At 45.5% G+C, this 20,957-nt stretch overlaps 1 protein-coding gene across 15 annotated transcripts in view; it reads left to right on the forward strand.

The window, feature by feature from the left end:
• Nucleotides 1-20,957, forward strand: part of NEDD4L (NEDD4 like E3 ubiquitin protein ligase) — a 381,870-nt gene that overhangs the window by 279,345 nt on the left and 81,568 nt on the right. For all 15 annotated transcript variants that reach the window (XM_027768276.1, XM_027768265.1, XM_006139917.3 and 12 more), the window contains one exon: nucleotides 14,965-15,015. In XM_027768276.1, the coding sequence (XP_027624077.1) occupies nucleotides 14,965-15,015 (51 nt within the window). The remainder of the gene's footprint in view (nucleotides 1-14,964; nucleotides 15,016-20,957) is intronic.

Below are 20,957 nucleotides of genomic sequence, written 5' to 3' on the forward strand. Positions count from 1 at the left end.
TTAGAAATTCTGTGGGACTCTTCTAGATAATTCGTATTCATGACTACATAGACCAGCTCATGAGTACAGTCTGCAGTGTCATTCTTCCTGGTTTTCTTTCTGGGGAAGTAGCTCCTGGGCATCTTCTGTATCCAAAGCCTGTGCTAGCTCGGTGTGTGCTGGTTTCATGACTCCAGCAATAATGCATTGGATGACGTACTGTTGCTCCTACTGAAGAGGCATGGGGCTTACACTGGGCCGGAGCTCACCAGAGTTGCTGGGGTCCCTGAAATTCTTGGGGCAGCCTATGCATCTCAACTTATTGTCTGAATCATAAGATAAAGTCATTATGGCTATGCCTTAAGCCTTTAGTCCCACATGAAAATTCTCATGGGAAAATTGTAACTCTTAAGTAAAACATCAAATACCTTGGAGAATACAGAATTCTCACTAAAATTTAGGATGACCAAGAAACTTTGGCCTGGCCCAAAGGCCAGCTCTGGTGGTAACTCACCTCTGCCATCCATCAGTCATTGTCCTATCCCCTGTGGTTCCCTGCAGCTGACCTATTGAGGTGCCCACCTGGAAGGTGACAAGGTACGCTTCATGTCCCTTGTTGCCCCAGCTGATGGGGCTATTTGCTGGAGCCTCAGCGTGGTGCCAGAGTGTAATTGAAGTTACTGGGCTAGGACTGGGTGGAGCCCCAGTTACTTGGTGGATTTCATAGACTCTTGTAATCTAGTTGAGGGATTACTGTTTACATGCTTTTCTCCCACACAACCAGTATGTGCATAACTGGGCTCTCAAATGTGATGGGTGAACAGCTCCCACCAGATCATCTTTAAAAAAAAAAAAGAAAAGAAAGAAGCCATGTCTAAAGTCCCAAGACACTGTCTCCATTATAAGTGTAGTTCATGTTTTATCTTAGTCTTGCTTCTTTGTTCCTACATTATACTTCGTTGCTTCATATATTTATTGTTCAGGGAACCATTAATTTTATAACATTCCACTCCCTTTTTAAAGGTCCTTTGTACACATTGGCCTCACAGGGTAGAACAGAGTTTCTCAAACTGTATGTGCTGTTTCTTGCGATATAAGAGAAGTTCTTTGATTGGAGACCAGATGGACTGAACAACCCAGTTTCTGAAAATAGTTGTGTGCTTTCCAGTTGGCCAGTCTTGGCAGGGACCCACTTCTCCTCTTATTACTCAACAGGCAATTTAAAATATGCATGAACAGTAGCTTAATAACATTCGGTAGCAGCTTAGACGAGCCTTCTACACACATTGACTTGTGAGGTGGGCAGCAGGGGCTGGTATAGGAAGCACAAGTGGTCTTAGCCCCGTTTTCCAGATGGGGAACCTGGTCCAGGAAAGGCTAGTTGCCTGATATATCCCGCTAGTCAGTCCCTGAGCCAGGACCAGTACCTAAGTTTTGGTGACTGCAGACTTTTCCACAAGGGCTCTTCGAGGAGCCTGGTGTGATTCATTTTCATGCTTGTTATTTAGAGCACGTGCATCTGCTCTGCCTACTCTGAAATCGGGCTTCCCTCACCTCTTCTCTGCCTTGAGGCATAGGTGCAACAGATGTGGGCTTCAGGGTCAGGGCTAGGAAGAGATGAGAGAGGCACAGGATGCAACTCACAGGCCGTGGGTAGGCACTTCCTGTCATCCTTGGAGAGCCCTGTTGGGATTGTCTCGTGGCAAGGATACGTGTCCACTTCTTGTGAGCCTGGGCACTGGGAATATTCACAAAAGGTTAACTGAACTTTTCTCCACCAGGTTTAACATGTTCTTAAAAATGAAAAAAGTAAAGGTTTGGTGCCTAGTCTGCTGGGCTTTCAAACGTAAAAAGTAAAGGTTTGGTGCCTAGTCTGCTGGTTCTAGTCTTTGGGTTGATCATTGAAGACTTTTGACATAACATCAAAGGGAGTAGTAGGTGTATTTTTCTCCTGTGAGATTTTTTTTCAATAAAATTAATTTACATGGTCATTTTTATGTAACTTCTTAAAATTATTATTTTAAGGTGTATGTATTTTTTTTTCTTTTTTTGGAGAGGTTTTTGCTATAGGGCTTGTGCGCTCGCCAGAAAGACAGAGACAGAGAGACAGAAAGCGAGAAATCACCCCCCGGGGGGATGGCCACACCACAATCCCTTCTCCTCCATTCTCCTCTCGGGAGTGTGAGCCCACGCACACACACACGTCCCCAGCATGAATTTAAGCCACCGGGTCTGGGACTCCAACTGTGGTCGACTATGTGAGAGTCCAGCAACATAGCCATTACACTAACTGCTGATCCCATAGAACATATATGCTCTTCAATGGGGCCTGGTCATACAACAATCGTTTTTCCTCCATTTCTCTATTCTATCAGCACTTGGGGCATGCACAGATGTCAGGCATGTTCTTCAAGTCACTGGGACCAAGATTTGAACCACAGTCACCATGTGGGATCCAGCTTTCTATGTATAGCACTAATGGCTGTGCTGTGGGACTGGCTCTCCCTTGTGACTTTTACCTGAAGTGTGCTCACATACCCTTTCCACATTCCTGGCCCTTCTTGGCTTTGATGCCAGCCTCACATGTGCTCCCAGGTACAGCCCTACACAGCATGGCTCCTCGTTCTGGAAACTGTGTAGCTTTTCCTGTTGATTTTAAACATGCTCAGTCAGGCAAGGGGCTCAGCCTTTGGTATCAGCTTCTCAGGGGTTGTCCTGGCAAGCCACATAGTGAACTGTGTCACATTCTCTGTTTTACTCATTAATAAGGAAATAGTCTGATGCATCTAGCTTTGCTCATAGATTTTCTTAAGTACTCTGGGAACAGAAGAGAAAACAGTTGGAGAAGAAGGACATAACTTCCTTAAATAAATAAGCCATCCTTTCCCCTGATAGAGATATTTAACCCCTCAGATGGAACATAATGGGAGCAATGACTCTTACATGTTTGGGGAGAGAGACTCTGGTTCAAGTCTTAACCCTGCCACTTTCTAGTTAGGGAAACTTACAGAGGGACTAACAGCTAGAGGCAAATTAACATCACATCACTAAAACATTCATACAGAATTGCACAAAGATAGAATGAACACCTTCCAGAGAAAGGGGAAAGAAATGGGATTAGACAGCTGCTCTCAACTAGGAACAACTTTGCCCCCCATCACCTTTCCAGGGACATTTGAAAGCCTATATGGAGACTTTCTGATTAGCACTTTTGGGTGTTAAGAATTGCTGCTTACCTAGTGATCCAGAGGTGCCCTAACATCTTACAATGTCTGGAACAGCCCCATGCCCCAAAATTATCCAGCGTGAAGTGCTCATGTATTGACTTGGAGAAACCGTGTTTAGAAATAAGATTTATTGAATCTAATTGTCCCTTTAATATCAATGACTATTGCAAGGTCAAGTTTTATTTGGTCATTTATTTAGTGAGGCAGGAAAGGGAAGAAGGGAAGGAGCAGGAGAGAGAAAGACAAGCCCTGTCAAGAGGGCTGTGATCTCCCTCAGCTGGCACTACTGGCCAGGACCGTGGGCACACCTGTGCTGTGTGTACAGCCCAACCCAAGAACTTGACCTGCCAATGGCCTCCAGCCTTGCAGAGCATTGCACTGCCACTGCGCCAGTGCAGCTGGGCCAATGTCAAGTGGTTCTTTCTTGACTTATGGATAAAGAAATTGATCTTTGATGGCAATTGGGAAGCTCACCTTTGGTTACTCAAAGTAGTCGTAGGTTTATAAGCTAGTCATATACGCATCCAAAACCCATCCTCTGGTAGGTGGTGGGTTCCCCATCACTGATGATGTTCAGAACTAAGCAGGGTAAGCAGCCTCTTGAGAGGGATAGACAGAGATACACATCTCAGATGTCTGTTGCGCTAAATGACTTTTGAGGTCCCTCCTCAGAGTTGCCTTCTGATTCTATTTTGAGATAGGCTGTGTCTTTGTAGCCCCAGTACTAGAGTGGCAGGCAGCTAGCCCTTGGCCATGACCAGTGAAATCCCTGTGCTTTGTCTGTGCACCTGTGAGTCTTACTCCTATTAATATCCCAGCCCTATCAAGCCAGAGGGCTAGGGTTCCAAACAGAAGCAACCAAAAATGGACCCTCTCCCATCTCATCCACATTCCGGGCACAGGCAGTTATTCTTACCTCCACGTGTAAATGGGTCCAGTAATTTCTCATTCGGAAAAAACAGCAGAGGCATAAACATGGGAAGCTAGAGAAGGGGGACCTGGGGGACAAGCCATTTTATACTACTAGAGAGCAATTTAATATTGGTTTGTTAATCAGTGTAACTCTATACCAGTGTAATATGTAATTACTGTTTCTGTTTTGTGGGCAAGGAAAACCAAGAGGCTTAGTCAGTGGTTGTCTGTCCTGGCCACAAATTAGAGTTAGCTGGAGAGCTGTTGCAGCGCTCCTCTGTCGGCGCCCCTCCCCCAGGAATGTGATTGTCAGAGTAAGGCCTATGTACTGGGAGGTACTGGGATATTAGAACTTTGTGGATGACTCTCACGTCTAACCAAGCCTCAACCGCTCTGGTAATGCCACATGTGAGCCCGGCTCATTCTGCTCAGGTACCTGCCAGGGATCTTCTGTCCTACTGGAGGTTGAGGTAGGCCTTGTTTTCTAGTGTATCCTGAGTGGACAGTAAGGAGATTAGAAGGCAGTTCATACTCTGCACCTAAACTAGCACCTACTAGAATCTGGAAACCAATTAATGTAAATTTCTCATCTTTGGAGACCCTTATTTTAAATGGTTTACTTTCAAGATTCAAAAAATCACTTGCTTAACTTTTGACAAAACTTTGAAGTTTTTGAAGCAATATGAAAATCAGATGGCTGGCTGAATAGTAGCTACATAGGACTTTGTCATTCTGTAAGATTGCTGCCTCAGATAAGTTGGGAAATCCTTAATATCTCAGTTCTGTGCTTTTTCGGGAGCTGTAGGTGTACAACCTGCCCCTTCATTTTGAACTCCAGAGGCTTTTATACCCAGCAAAATGGACTATGGTCAGACTCAGGAAAGGTAAAGGTACACCTTGCTCTGGAAAGCAGGAGAAGGAGGCATATGATTAAGAAAGGACAGCTGGGAAAGGACAAGTTGCAGAAGGCAAACCGTTCTCAGTCAAGTCATTTGTAGGGAAGAGGATATATGCAAGGATCTAGAAAAGATTTTTTTGAAATGGACCATGCCCAAGTCCTCTGGAAAGTCTCTGTGGAACCCCAGGGTACATACTGTGGTTTGAAGAGCTGTGCTTTAAAATATTGGTGAGGGGAGAACAAAGGGTGTAATAAAAGAATGAAAAGTGTTTAGTTCTACTTCTTTTCTCTTTCAAGCTTATAGTTTACTCATTTTTATATTAAATATAGGGGGGAGAAAGGATGTGCACATGACAAAGAAATGCTAAGGCTTTATGCATTAAGATATTACAGATCTGGCAAATGTAACCCCTAAGGGGACATGGGATTGAGGACAGCAACATAGCAAACTAGGCTTTTCAGAGCAAGTATGGGCAGGTCTGTTTCTGTGTTTCCTTAAGACCCTGATACGTGAAGTTACGGGTTCTTCATCGTGGTGGTAAGAGTGTGGACTCTGGAACTTTACTGCTATGTGCAAGTCTGGCTACTTCTTACAAGCCCTGTAACCTCAGACAAGTCTCTTAACCTCCAATAATAATGCCTGGCACTGGATAACGTGGTGAATGACACATTAACTTATTGTTCTTTACAGTTTTAAGATTCTCCACAGAGCATACCTAGAGCTTTTTCTCCAGCAAACTTTGATGGATTCCTCTTGCTAGAAATCTAATTTCAGCCAAAATGTGATCCATGTTGAAAAAGGACTTAAAAGTATCTACCTAGGATGCCAAAGGTCATATTGAAGGTGTTTTAATGGAACCTTTATCAAAAATTTGTCAGTGCCCTTGCATAAACCTATATGACTCTAGTTCAGTGGCTTAGTCATTAAAATTCCAAGAATGAAACCACATGATGTTTGTTACTGTAATCTGTTGTTGGTGGCTTGTGGTATTCCACACATCTGAACTGTTGGCCAGCCAGGCAACGAGGTGAACTGCTAGATTCAAATGCCCTGAGATGTGAGGAAGAGCTTTAGCAATGAGGATGGTAATGAAATCAGAGTTTTTAAATGGCATTGAGTCTGTGGTATCCTCGGGTCCACTTTCCCCATTATCCAAACCATTTCTTGATACCGTGTGGTTCCAAAGGATGTCTGTCATTCATTATCTCGGGCTATTAAGACCTATTCTTGGTTAGCTAAGTTCAGAAAGAAAATATAGAATCTAGAAGTGTTACTTTTTTCTCTTTTTTTATTTTATACATTGAATCTATTTTTAAATTTGTTTTCAGAAAATATGATTTTAAAGCTTCTCTAGAGTAGAGCTGACTCGTAGTACAATGCTGAAGCACTTCACAGAGGAAGCCAGATCCCATATGGCCAACCAGGATTTGAGTCCTGACCCGTCAGCTTGGTATGCTCGTATGTGCACACATGTTCAGTATCCTGACAGGGTGGAGAATTGAAGGAAAGAAGGACTGCTGCATGATCAGGCCTAGGTGAAGGATTCTCTCGCTCTCGTTCTTGCATGTGTGTCATTGCTAGCTCACACATGCCTGCCAACAAGAAGAAACAAAAAGAATCAGAAATGAGACACTTAACTTGAGAAACTTATTTTGAAATCTGGAGGAATTAAAACAAATTGTACCATGAAACCAGAAGCACAAAATGAAACAATGCTGTGTCATTATGTGAACCTACTAACACATTTCCATGCTCCCTCCCTCCCTCCATTCTTTCCTTCCTTCTCTTTTGGCTGTAGGGCACATTTGCTCTCCTGAGAGAGACAGAGAGAGAGAAGGTGAGAAAACACCCATCTAGGAGGACGGTCATGCCACAATCCCTCCAGCATTCTCCTCCCAGGATTTTGCACATACTGACACATACAGCTGCTGTGTTTTTCAAGCTGCCAGGTTCAGGATTCAAACCAGTCAGCCAGCCATGTGAGATCTCACTGCCTTAATCACCATGTCACCTGGCTGGCCCTCAACACATTTCTTTTTTATTTTTAAGGATAAATTTCATGTTCAATCTCAAATCACTTTGCTTTGTAACAAGTAGAACATATACAGGTGTTTGCCTTCTGTTTAGCAGGTTATATCCATCAAAAATTTTTTGTTTACTCATTAAATGAATTTAACAATATTCCTTTCATAAGAAGGTAATGGAAGAACAAAATAGAAGTGTGAAAGCTACACGTACGATTTTCCTAATTTGTGTATTTTACAAAGGTAAAATAGCCTCACAAGAAACAGACAAGGGCTTTGGGCCAGGAGCTCCTGTGCAGCCAGCCAGACCCTGTAAGGGTGACGAGGCATGACCCTTCCTTCCTTTGAAGAAATGGACGATGTACGTCACAGTCACTTCTCCTAGTCCCATAACCAAGCATGGCTGGTAGGAGGAAGACTGTGCTCTTCACAGAGAGGAACATCGAAGTGCCTAGCATGGAGCATGGTGGCACACCACGCCAACTAGCAATGCCTGTGCCCACAGGTGGCCTCCTCCACTGGAGAGTCACCCACCTCAGTGGGATTCAGGCAGTCAGTGGCAGTCACTCACCACGCTGTCTCCCGTGTGGACTTTCGCTCTGCCATCTTCTGCCTTTGCTTTCTGTCATCTTGAGTCAGTAGTGCTCATTCCCAAGCAGCACTGATGGGCACCGTGAAGGACTTCATAGACACCATCTTAGACCCTCACACTCCACGACCAGACACCTGCTGGCAAGAGCTCTCCGGACTCGACACCCTGAGCCTTTCATTCCTGAAGACTGGGCCCTCTTGGTGTCTCAGCCAAAGGGCTTCACACCCTCTCAGCCTCTCAGCTGGCTCCCCCAGTCAGTCTCCCTACAGCTGGAGAGCCCTTCCTGAGAGGCCCTGCTTGCCAGTTGCTCCCATTTAATGTCCTCCTCTTGCTGAAGGAGACTGTCCTCTCACGGAAGGAAACTGTGTGGGGCCTTCAGACCCAGCCTTGGCTTCGCCTGGCCACCACTCTTCCCCCAGTGGGCTATACTCCAGAGACACAGGCCTCCCCCAGGCCCTGCAGGCCTGCTCTCAGCCCCTCCCCTGCAGCCCAGCCCAGTGCCTCTGCCTGGGACACCCCCTTCACTGCAGCCCAGTCCAGTGCCTCTGCCTGGGACACCCCCTTCACTACAGAGCACCTGCGATGAGGGGCCAGGGTCCTGAGGCTCGCCGTAGGCAAGGAATTGCCTGCCTGTGACTGCACCCTGTCTGTGGGAGCTAAGGAGGAACTCCGCGATGCTGCTTCATCACCCGTCTGTCTCATTCCTGGAGCTCTTCCCAGCCACATGCCCCCGGAGTTACCTGGGTTGCTGATTCAGATTATCAAGTGATCCTAATACAAAACTGCACTTCCTCTGGCTCTCAGTTGACCCACACCTGGAATATGTTTAGATTTGGGGTGGAGGAGTGGACTGGGTATTCTTGACTCACCTCTTCCCAGCCAGAGGGAGAAGGGGACTTCAGTCCCTTCTCACCCCTGAGGTCAAAGCTGGTTCCTAGCCCAGCTGAGACTCTGAGTCCCTGATGCTCCTGGGGTACAGCGGACTGCCATGGCAGGGCTGCTGCAGTCTTGGCCACACGGGTCCTCTTTGCTCTGTCTATCCTGCTACGACTTCCTCATTTGTTTCTCGCATTTCAAAAAGAAGAGCGTACCTTAAAACAGTTGGTCTCCTGGCAGCCGATGCAGCCAGCGTGGCCCAGCTCTGCCTGCCCGCCCAGCGTGACTCCACTGGGGCCTGGAGACCTCCCGGGAGTTTGCATTGACGTTTTGTTGACATGGCAGGCTTGTGTGTTGCTGTAGATGACAACCAGCATGTTTGGGACACACTGTGCTCTGGTTTGGTGAGTGGCAGACTTCACTGCTGGTGTCTCTTACCTCGGAGCACTAAGTGGCAGAAGAGCTGACCATGTGAAAGTCCCCGATTTGTGTTCCGATGCGTGTGAAGTGAATTTGGTGAAGAGACGTGCGTTGGGACAGCGTTTTGTCATGGCACTTTCCTCTTTATTCCAAGCAGAATGCTGGAGGCAGTTCCCCCTGACAGGCAGAGGTACCTCCCAGGTGGTAAACCGTGGGATGATGCGACACCCAGCATAGGTAGAGTCTGCACTCCCTCTTCCTTCTGTCTGCTGAGGGAGGCTGATGTGCCCTGCACGGGGCTGGAACACGGAGAATGCGTTTCCTTCCTTTTGTCTGTGTTAACAATGCTGACTTCATGTGCTGATGTGGAATGAAACCTGGTCTAAAGAAAACCCATCCTGACATTCGGGCAACTCCCCAGACGGGAAGCTGTCGGAGAGGCACTGTATTTTTAACATTTGGTCTAAAAGCTTCTGTGAAAGTCGCTCGAGCCATTCATTATGTAGGCAGGTCAGAGTGCATGCTCCCAAAGTCGCTCTAAAAATACAGCCTGTCCCCCTGCGTCAAGCCAGTACTTGTGCCGGCCTGTGGAGCCGTGTGCTTTGAAGGAAGCAGCAGCCGGGGAAAATGCACTTTGTGGTTTAGTGGGAAGGCCAAGGTTATGTTTCTGGCTCCGTGTCAGAGGGAGCTGTGGTGTGTGTGTTGATTTGTAACACACCAAGGACGAATCAAGCCCTATCATTACCCTTACATTCTGTCCTTCATCTTATGTTCTCAGTTCTCTAGCTTCTTTCTCGTGTGTCTTAAATTCTTTAAAAGTAATTTTGGGGGAAGATACAACTTAATTACTTTTAGGATCAGTCTCCTGGAGATTGGGAGTACTGGGTATTTTCCACTTTCTTTAGTTGTGGCTTTGAAATTCTTTTGGTAGTAGCACATAAAAAGAAATTAATTTTAGACCGCAGCTTCGTTCACACTGATATTTTCTGTTGTTTTCCTTCGCTTTTTACAATAATGTTTCTTGGGAACCAGCTGTTTGGTTGTGACTCCCAGCTTAAAATCCACTGCCTTGAGACGTAGCTCTGGTATTTCGTGGGGGTCATTGTGCCTTGGGATCACCAATCCTTAGACCTTTCCTAATGAGCCCTGTGACCCAGCTAGACTGTGGGCCTCCCTCCTTGTTGCTGGTGCTTTTCTCGTTCCCTGTCAGCTTCTGGGTGAAGTTCACACTGCCCTGGCCTTGCTGTCACTGCCACCACTGCCTAGAAAGGAGCAGGAGGTGTGGTCCTCAGTGTGTGGGAAGATTGGATCACATCCTTCAAGTATAGTTATAGCCTAAAGAGAAGAACCTTGTGGGTTTTCAAATGATGTGTTCTTTGAGAAATTGAGCCTTGTGTTTTTTGTGTTGACAGCTAAGCCTGGTGTCCACGTCAGTGCTTGCTGGCCACCCCAGCCCCATTTGCATACGGAACCTGGGGAGATGCCAGGGACCTTGGGGCTGTGGGAACATTCCCCAGCTTCAAATCCAGCGGCACCCACACTCAGTGGCAGCGTACCACTGCATGAACTTGGCGCACCCTTGTCTTCTTATTTAAAGGGGATTTTTTTTTTCAGTTGTTAGGTTTTGGTTTTTGGTTTTATTTTTAGATTTTGCCAGAAGGTGTGTATGCTTGCTGGGAAGAGGCAGAGAAAGAGGAGGGAAGTGAAAAAGCACCCTCCTATGGGGGTTGGTTACACCACAGTCCCTTCTCCGTTTCTCCCTCCTTGCAGGATTTTGGCACACATTCCCACATGCTCAGCATGTTTCTGAGGCTCTGGATCCAGGACTCGAACCACATAGTTGGCCCTATTGGCTCCAGCCACCTTAATCACCATGCCTCCAGCTGGCCCAAGAATAGTTATTTTTAGAGGGAGTGGAGTATGTTTCAGCCCTGAGTGGAGTTCATCAGTATTCAGTGAATGAGCTCTAAGAGAGAAAGTGATTTGTATGTTTATTTCACTTTTCCAATCGATTGGAAATTAATTTTTGTTTCATTTCACTTGATATAACATCTTTCAGAAGGTCCATTTTACATTGTCATTACATTGGAAAAATATTGGATGCCTCATGAGATGGGGACGTTTATAATTTTGTACCTCACCTGCACATTTTCAGCCTTGAGAATAGTGTGGCAGGTAAGGGAGGGCTGAATTGACAACATTTACCATTTTAAAGTAGCCATAAGAAATATCAGTATTCGAAATCGGTTTGATTTTTGTAGGCTCTGGCAGTTAACGTGATGCGTGATGGAAATAATTTTGTAATGGAAATTATTTAAATGTATTCAGTGAATGTGTTCCTATGCCATGGATGTGAGCTGTCACACTGTGACAGTGACGAGCTAAGGATGTCGTAACAGCCTTGAATGCTGTCTTTCCAGGGCCACAGACAGGTCCTCCCTCACTGGCACTCTGTTCCTGACTTTTCTCACCATCCAACCAGCGTCACTTCCGCTCTGGTTTCTCCTCTCAACATAAATGCCACCAGGAGCTTTCTGTCCTCCTACTCATATCCTCTTCCGTGCGGGAGACATTTTATTTTTTTAATTGGTGTAGCATCTTTAACCTAAGTATTTTTACATTGCCAGAACTTTCTGTGGTTTGCCAACGACATGTTTCGAAACCGAGATCTATCCCCAACCACCCCTCCTGCCATCTGGTGACACACTGGCTGAAGCCAGTTCATTTGTGCATGCACTGCTCTGTCCCTGAGCCGTATTTTATTGTAAAAGGAAGTTTATTTCCCTCTCCTTTGATATAAATCAGTAATGAGCCTTCTCTTTCCTTTGATGGTGAGGTTGCTTCAATTTTAACTCTCTAAGAATTTTTTTAAAGGTTTTTGTCGTAGGATGCGTGCACTCACCAGAGAGAGACAGAGAAAAAGAAAATGAGAAGTCACCCCTCAGCGGGAATGGCCATACCACAGTCCCTTCTCCTCATGTCTGAGATCTGGGGCAATACTCATATGCATGTGATGTAATTTTCAAGGTGCCAGGTCTAGATCTTGGCCCTGTGGGAATCCAGCACCTTGACCCCATGATACCTGCTTGCCCCAAAGAATTGTTTTTCTAATGTAAAGAGAAAACTTGGTTAAGATACAAGTCAACTTTCCTAGCTTTATGATGCCTCAGGAGATTCAGTAAATCATCCCTGGAAGGAACGTACAGTTGGAATAGGAGGTGTCGTGTGAAAGGTGACTGTGGGCGTCATAACAGAATCCCCCAGCCTCATCAGATCACAGCTATCATCGGAATCCCTCCCCTCATTGCAGAGAGCCCGTATTTGGCGAGCGCCAGAGCGGATGCACACACAGTCTGGCTTTCCCGCCTGCTGCTGAGGTGCGGGACCGAGTGTCGGTGAAGAGCCAGCCTCTAGAACCAGGCAGGTCACACAGCACTCAGGTGGCCCATCTGTGAAACAGGCATGACAATGGTGCCTGGTCACCGAGGACCAACCCTGGGTGAAGACTTGCCGTGTGGCTACGCATGTGTGTGTGTTGGAGACCCGACTTCTAGTCTGGGCAAAGCTTAACTCATTTCACAGTTGGGAGCTCTTGTCTCCCTAGCAATGCAATCAGCATTGGCACCTGGAGAGTCTGTGAGTTTTTGCTGAAATATTAGGTTTATGATTCATGAGTGGACTTTCAAAGATACAGGTTATGAACAACTTTGAGAAGGATTGTCTTCCTGCTGGTGGTGTCCTCTGTCCTTCCCTGTCACAACTTAGCAGCCATAGCAGGAAGAGGCAAGGGGACACGTAGCTAGTCTACTCTGCTCACATTAGGCAGACACAGAACTGTGGTCAGTATGTAGCAATTTGTTCCTTTGTTTGTTTTGTTTTTAATTTGCTAGAGAGCATGTGTAGGAGAGAGAGAGAGAGAGAGAGAGAAGGCAAACAAGTCCATCCCATGTGGCATGATCACATTGCAGTCCTTTCTCCTCCATCTCTCCCTTCCTTTGGGACCTTGGACATGCATGCACATATGCCTAGCATGTTTCCGAAACCAACAGGGCCAAGAGTCAGCCATGTGGGATCCCGCTGCCCTAACTACCACACCATGGACTGACCCCTTCCTTTTTTTCTTTCTTGTTGATAGTCCAGCTAAGTAACATTTTCACTAGCTTGGGAATGATGACCTCAGCCAAATACAAAGCCAAGAGGCTCATCGGCATGAGTTCCTGGGGTAGGGTAGGTCTGTGAGCGGGAACTGAAGCTGTCATTGTTGCCAAGGCCTTCTGCTGACTGCTGCTCTTGCTAAAACTTGCAGAATTCATCAGCATCTCCCCTACGGCTTGTGCTAGATGAGGAAGCTCCGTGTAGGATTGTAGCAAATAGTGACAATCTCATCGGAAGTACGGGGCTAGTCTCCTTTCTCACGCATACCCAACCGGTGGCGACTTTGATTTTTCATTATCCTTCATGCATCGTTTAGAGAGAGACAGATGGCTTTCCAGTTGATCAAATGTTTTAGATTATCTGAGAGGAAATTCCTGAGCCTAGAGCAATTTATTTCAATACATCTTTCTTATTTACCTGCTGCTGCTTTTTACATGGGAGAACAGTTTTCAAGTACAGGTAGGACGTACTATAAAATAGAATATTTCTCAGTAGAGCAACAGAGTGAAAATAAGAGCCCAGGATTTGAGTGAGGAAGTCTGGATTCTCTGTGGGTTTTTCCTCCAGCTAGCTGTGGGACAGGTCTAATGATTGCTAACGAACTTTCTAGCTTTTATGTAGTTTGAATATGGCGGAAGCAACTATATTTTCATATGAGGATATAGAAACCACATTCAGACTTGCACCTCGGGTCACCTGACTATGAGAAGCCACTATCCCATGAGCATGGTGACCACAGGACATGCTGTGTACATGTCCTGTTAGACACCCTGTGGTCCAGACCAATGACCCTGACCTGAGCTGTCACATCCCAGTGACCTCCAGAGAGTTAGAGCGGGCTAGTGAACTTTCCAGGTGAATTTTATCTGGATCTCTCTAAGTCAGAAAGGTGCACTCCATGTGGTAGATGGGGAGACCAGTGGTGCCACTTACCCAAAAGTTAGCAGGACCTAATCCATGAATGTGTATTCTGAAGTGTATTTTCTGGATAGAAAAGGGTTTTGTTGGGACCAGCAGGTAGCATATTGATTACAGTGCTGGACACCCACATGGTCAACCATGGTTCAAGTCCCAGACCCAGCGGCTTGACATGCCAAGTGCGTGTGCATATGTCCCCAAAATCCCGAGAGGAAAATGGGAGAGAAGGAATTGGTGTGGCTATTCCCCCTTGGGGAGGTGATTTCTCACTTTCTGTCTGTCTCTGTGTGTCAGCAAGTACATATGCCCTATAGCAAAAATCTCTCAAAGAAAAAGGAAAACAGTTTGGTTTGTTTGATGATTTATAGTACAGTGTAAGAGTTACTTGTGAGCAGGCCCAGCCCAGCTGTGGTGGTGTGGGCTGGATTCTGCTGCTTGGCAGACTGGGGCCACAGGGGACATCCAGGTTTGATTCCTGGCCCACCCTGGAAAGCTGGGGGGCAGCAGTGTGTTCCTGTGGACCCAGCTGCTGGGGAGGCTGAGCAAGAGAATCGTGACTTGGTGAGACTGTAAAACAACACACCACCACCACCGCCACCACCAGAAACCCAAGCTAAGCTGTACATTCTTTTCCTGGGCTCTCTTTAAACCTGACTTAGCTCTGCTCCCAAACCCTGACTCTTCCCCAACTGACCACACACTCCCAACTCCAAGAGAAGAATCCTTCCTGTTCCTTCTGTTGGTGGGCTCCAAGCTGCTGCTCAGACAGCCAACAGCCAGGTGCAGGGTCTTCTGGGGGACCTGATGTGTGCCTTGCCGTGGCTCCTGCCTCCCACTCTCCCTGCTGTGTTAGCGTGGGGCCTTGGCCCTTCATCCCTTTGTATTTGTAGTAGAATGTCTTTGAGAAACACGGACACTCAGTGAGCACATGGGAACGTTAACTCTTTCTTTCTTCTTAACAGACACGAGACGACTTCCTGGGCCAGGTGGACGTGCCCCTCAGTCATCTTCCGGTAAGGACGGTTACGTGCTGCCTGTTGCGTATCGTGGGCTGCAGGTGTGATTGTGGTCCGTGCACTTTCAGAGTGCCATTTCCTCACCTGAATGGAGAAAGCTGAAATGAAGAGGGGGTGTGCTGGTCTGACTCCCTTCTAGACGTGGTCCTTTGAAGGGATAGAGGGTAACGTGATTGTAAAACTCGAGCCTTCCTGCCAGTGGCACCAGCCCCCAGCTCTCCCCTTCTGCTCTTTAGCTACTCCATCTGTCAGGGTCCCATTTTACCAGTTCACCTGGTCCTTCTGTCAAAGCCCTCCTTGTCACTGTCTGTGCTTCTAAGTTCATGCTTCGGTCTGGTGAGATGATTGTTCCCTTCAAATGGAATTGCACATGTTGTTCACTAGCCCAGATATATCCATAGAATTTAGTGTTTCGCAGATTTTGGTTTAGGGCTTTCTCTGCCGGCAGGGAGACAAGAGCAGAGACACTGTTCATTCTGAGTGGTCTCATCAGCTGAAACACCTACCCTCCCTTCAGAACATGCCCGTGCGGTGTTGCTGCCACTCCTGGCTGCTCAGATGAAGAACACAGAGGCTGTGGAATAGTAACTGAGCTTAGGGGTGCCACCGCAACATGAGGCAGCTAGGTGGAATGTGGAACGAGAGCTGGTGGCCTTAGGAAGGTGGCTCATCTCATATCCCAGCTTCCGTTTTCCACATTGTTCTACGCCTCCTTGCCTTGTCCCCTGGGCAGCACAAGGTGAATGAGTAGCAGCTAATAGAGGAAAGTCCCGTGTTCCTGCTTTTACAAGGCCATCGTGTTTCATTTTGTTTTAAATGTCTTGTGTAAGCAAGTAGCATAAATAATCTACAAAGTGGCTTAAACCATCTAGTGACGATCTCTTGTGTGAAAAGTGTGACCCCATGGCCTGATGGGTTAAGGGAGCCAGATCCCAGACAGCCAATCATGTGGTTTAAATCCTGGCCCTGGCAGCTTGAAAACCCACCAGGTGCATGTGTGTGCATGCCCAAAATCCCAACAGGAAGGAGAAATGGAAAAGGTATTGTAGCATGACCATGTTTTCTGGGGTGCTTTCTCCCTCTCCCTCTCCCTCTCCCCATCCCTCTCTAATGAGTGCGTGTGTTCTCTGACAAAATAAAAACAAAACTGTGGCTGCTACCATATGTAATATTCTAAGAGAGGGTATCTTACAAGGATGCATTAAGATGTGTTGTGAAGGAAGGTGATAGCAAGCAATTTACTCTTCCTTACTCAGGGGAGCTATTTCATAAGGAAGGTGTCAAGTGTGTTCCTTTCCAAAGGTGTGGAGGCAAAGTGATAACATAAAAATAGTTTTGTTTATTTCTGTATAAAAACCGGAAGCTCTGAGCTACAGGAGGCTGTGTACGCGTGTGCCTGCACATATGTGCCCACATGTGTGTGCCTATGTGCGTGCACTTTTGTGGATTCCATACGTCAACAGAAGCCTAATCTTCCTTTTCAAATCCCATGGAGAGGATACAGATGGCCCAACATTTTCAAGGGAAGACCCTTCTCATGGTCTTCCATCAGAAGGCCCTTCTGTGTGTGCTCTTTGGTTGAAACTATTCTAAACCACTAGACAATGTTGGTTGACTGGCCAGTTCTTTTACGGGTATCCCAGACACCTTTTTCCCTCATTTTAAAACCACATCTTGGCTAAGAGAAATTATTTACTAATCCTCTCTAAGAGACAAAAGTGAATTTTTAAAAAAAAATCTGCTGTGACAAGTTGGAGTGATTGAGTGGTGCTGGTTTTCCAAGGTTGGGAAGGGTTCCCAGAGAGCAGAAGAATGTGCCTCTTCAGAGAGCAGACCATTGGAGGGAATAGTTCAGCTTTGGCTTTGGATAAAGGCCGGGTCAGTGAGCTTTCAAAGACAGAAGTGGTGCCAAATCTCAGGGCTAGGATAGAAGGCAGCATTCTGAGTCCTTCAACATGGGCTACGTCAGTTGAATAATGGGTCCTCCCAGCTATGCATGTCCCAGGGACTGGCTTGCACTGGAGAGCCCATGCCCCAATACCCATTCTTAAAATTGCCTGGTTTATTGGAGCCAGCTATGCTTAGGAAAGTGGAGAGGAGTGAGGATACATTTTTTGTCCTCCATGTAGTGGTAAATCCCAAGTAACATCTTCTGAATGGACGTAACCTTCAACCTTTGGGTTTGAAGTCTCTCATGTGTATATTCTGTTGCATGTGTAAGATACTTGTGGTTAAGTTGCAGTGTTGTTGCATTTGAGTGTATTTTTTGGAGTATAATGGATGCCTTTTATTTATTTATTTATTTTGATAGCTATATGACCTTAGTTAGGGCAGGTTATATATGACCTGTGGATCCAGTATTTGTCAAAATTAACAAATTTTAGATAAAATAGAAAGATGAAGAAAATCCCAGTAATGAGGGAAGACAGTGGAAAGCAGACACATGGTAAAGTTGCCCTTGCCAACACACCCAAGCCTTTTCCAGGTTTAAAGAATCTTGTTAGTGTTTGATTATTACAGGTTGAGCATCCCTAATCCAAAAACCCAAAATCTGAAATGCTCCAAAATCTGAAAATTTCTGAGTACCGATATGAGACCACAAGTGGAAAATTCTACTCCTCACTTCATGTGTCCATTCACAGTCAAAATTCTGCAGTACAAAAATCTTGTGTCGGATTACCTTCAGGCTCTCTGTATAAAGTGTCTATGAAACATAAACGAATTTCATGTCTTGACTAGGATTCCATCCCCAAGATCTCTTTTACATATGACATGTTTCAAAATCCTGGAAAACATAAACGAATTTCATGTCTTGACTGGAATTCCATCCCCAAGATCTTTTACATATGACATGTTTCAAAATCCTGGAAGATCTCAAACTATGACACTTCTAGTCCCAAGCCTTTTGAATAAGAAATAGTCTGTAGTTGATTTGATCTGGCCCCATTAACTGATTGAAAATTTATTCCCTCAACAAATATTAATTGACTCTCTGGGAGGGATCGGGGGGCCGGTTCCTCCCTCTCGTGGCTTAGTGCTGCCCAGGACAGTAGTCACACATGGCAGCTAGGCATTCGAAACGTGCCTGGTGTGACGGACGAGTTGGACTTACCATTTTATTTCATTTTAATTAACAATCCATCTGAACCCGCAGGTGGTTCCCACATTGGATGGCACATGTGAAAATCAGACCCGACTTCCCTCTTGTCACTCCAAGTCCTAGTGACTGCCCCTCTGCTAAAAGCAGCTACTCTCTTTAAGACAGACATGCCATGGACATATAAGATTTTCTTTTCAACGCTTGCGTCCTGGGACGGGAGGCAGCTTCTTTACCATTGGGCCACCAGTATTGTTGCCATCATTCTGAGATGGCTTTTCTCTACGAGCACCCTCAATGCTATCACGGGAGGCACAATTCCCCTTTCCTCCAGGGAACACATCAGATTGGAACCTAGGTAAATGCTAAGAATTTTATAGTTACCCACAAGATCATCTTCTTGTTTAGCTAGAGAATGTCCATGAAGATCCGTTTTCATTTTTAATACTCCACCTTTTATTGCATGGCATTGAGTTAGAAATACAAGTGACACGAACATAGTAGAGTTGGCTAATGGTAGTAGTTAGTGTCCGTTACCTGTGCCAGGCACTCTCGTGAGACTTTATGTCCCAGCTAGCTGAGCGGTTTAATGTTCACAGCAACCCTGTGTGGTACGATTGCTGCCCCATCTTACATATGAAGACACGCAGAGGTAAGAATTGGCCCTGGGCCGTGTGGTTCCATGAGTTAACAAAGCCGGGAATCAGTCCTAGAAGATCTGCCCCTTCATCTGTGTGGTGTTCATCATGTAAACTCCATAGCACAGGAACAGGGCCACAATCCGAGTCCCTCTGAGCTCTGTGCCTTCCCCTGTTCACTGTCTTGTGTGTGCTCTGCTGCTCCTGGATTCCTCAGGCAGGAACGGGAGGCTTTGTTTGTGCTGTTTGATTTCTTTTGTTCCAAGTGCTCAAGAAATACTTTATTTTTTTAATGATTATTTTTTGTACTATATTTAATCACATATATCTTTATAGCGTATAACATTTCTTTTTTTTTTTTTTTTTGAGAGTTCTTGCTCTAGGGCGCGTGCACTCGCCAGAAAGGCAGAGACAGACAGAGAGACAGGAAGTGAGAAATCATCCCCAAGAGGGGATGGCGCCAAATATAGGGTGCGTGCGCTCGCCAGACAGACAGAGAGAGACATAGAGACAGAAAGCGAGAAATCACCCCCCAGGGGGGATGGTCACGCCGCAGTCCCTTCTCCTCCATTCTCCTCTCGGGATCTTGGGCACGCACGCACACGCGCCCGGCATGAGATTTAAGCCACCGGGTCCGAGACGTGAACCGCGGTCGACTACGTGGGAGTCCAGCGACATAGCCATTACGCTAACTGCTGGTTCCCCGTATAACATTTCTTTTTCCAGCACGACTACCATGCATATCAGTCAAGACAAAGACCTTACTATCCACATCAGCAGCAGCAAATAGCTTTTCATTTTTTTTTCAGATTATTATTTTTTATTCTTTATTTTTTAATATTCACTTGCTTTACATTGTTTGACTTGTAAAGAGAATTTACCTAACATGTAATACTTCTCAGACCAGTCCAGTTAAGATATAATATGTAATACTGTACATATTATCAAGTAATAAACCATTTCTGTGTCTCACAAATGTCATGCCTATTTTTCTCCTACGTTCCTTCTCTACACTCTTCCTTTCTTCCCTCCCCCCATTCGACACTTGTCTTCAGCATCCATAACTATTTTCACTGCTTTTATGGCCCTCCAGTATTTCATCTCTACCATAGAGAATGGATAGTCAGTATGTATATACACAATAGCTTTCTTTCATAGCCCGGCTTGCTTCACTCAGCACTAAATCTTCCATATTCAATTACTTTCTATCAAATGCCATGGTCTTGTTGGTTTTTTATGGCTGAAGAGTATTCCATAGAGTATATATGCCACACTTTTTCAATCCATTCATCTGTTTGTGGACATTTGGGTTGGTTCCATGTGTTAACGATCATGAATAATGGCACAAGAAAACATTGATGTGCAAGCGCTTTTCCAACTGAGCATTCTCCTGTTCTTTGGGTAGATACCCCGAAGTGGGATTGCTGGATCAAATGGTAGTTCTATTTGTAGATCTTTGAGGAACCTCCATATTGTTTTTCACGTGCTATTTGATTTTTTTTTTAACTTAATGGCCCTCCCAGTCCTCTACCTTCTTTTTCATCTGGATGGTGCCACTCATCCAAAACTCGAATTCCAGTCCCCAAATCAGAATCAATCTCTTCCATTTACCCCAAGACTCATGAATGCAACCACTAATGTCAGTGAGCATGTTCTGCCTCAGTTTCTAGCTGTTAGCTGCTATCCTGAGGTGCCACATGCATCTCACATGGTGTTACTCTAAAATTATTTATTGGTTGAATAAGTGAAAAAAAGGAAGGGATGCAATAGTATCCTTGATTAATAAATTTTCTATTATAAATTATATAACTTGAAAGCATTTTATTGTAGAAAATATTATCAAACTGTCTGTTTACTGTCCTGGTAAAAAAAAAAAAAAACAGTCTAGAATGTATCATTGAATTTCTTCAGTTAAGGTGAATTTTTAGGGCCTGAGTAGTTTACTGTAGGTCAAGTGCGTTAATCAGCACTTAAGCAAATGCCTACTTAGTGCCAGGCAATGTTCTTGGCAACAGCAATACAATGGTGAGCAAATCCATGTCTCTGATCTCATGTCCTTACATGCTAGAAGCGATGAATGATAGACAAATAAATAAATGAACCAGATTATTGCAGAGGCTGCTAAGGAGAAGAGAAAGCAGGGTAATATGATAGAGACTGATAAGCGGGCTGATGGTGGTGATTTAAGATGAAAACTCTGAGGG

The sequence above is a fragment of the Tupaia chinensis genome, unplaced genomic scaffold, assembly GCF_000334495.1.
Source record: "Tupaia chinensis unplaced genomic scaffold, TupChi_1.0 Scaffold000012_1, whole genome shotgun sequence".
Lineage (NCBI taxonomy): Eukaryota > Metazoa > Chordata > Mammalia > Scandentia > Tupaiidae > Tupaia > Tupaia belangeri.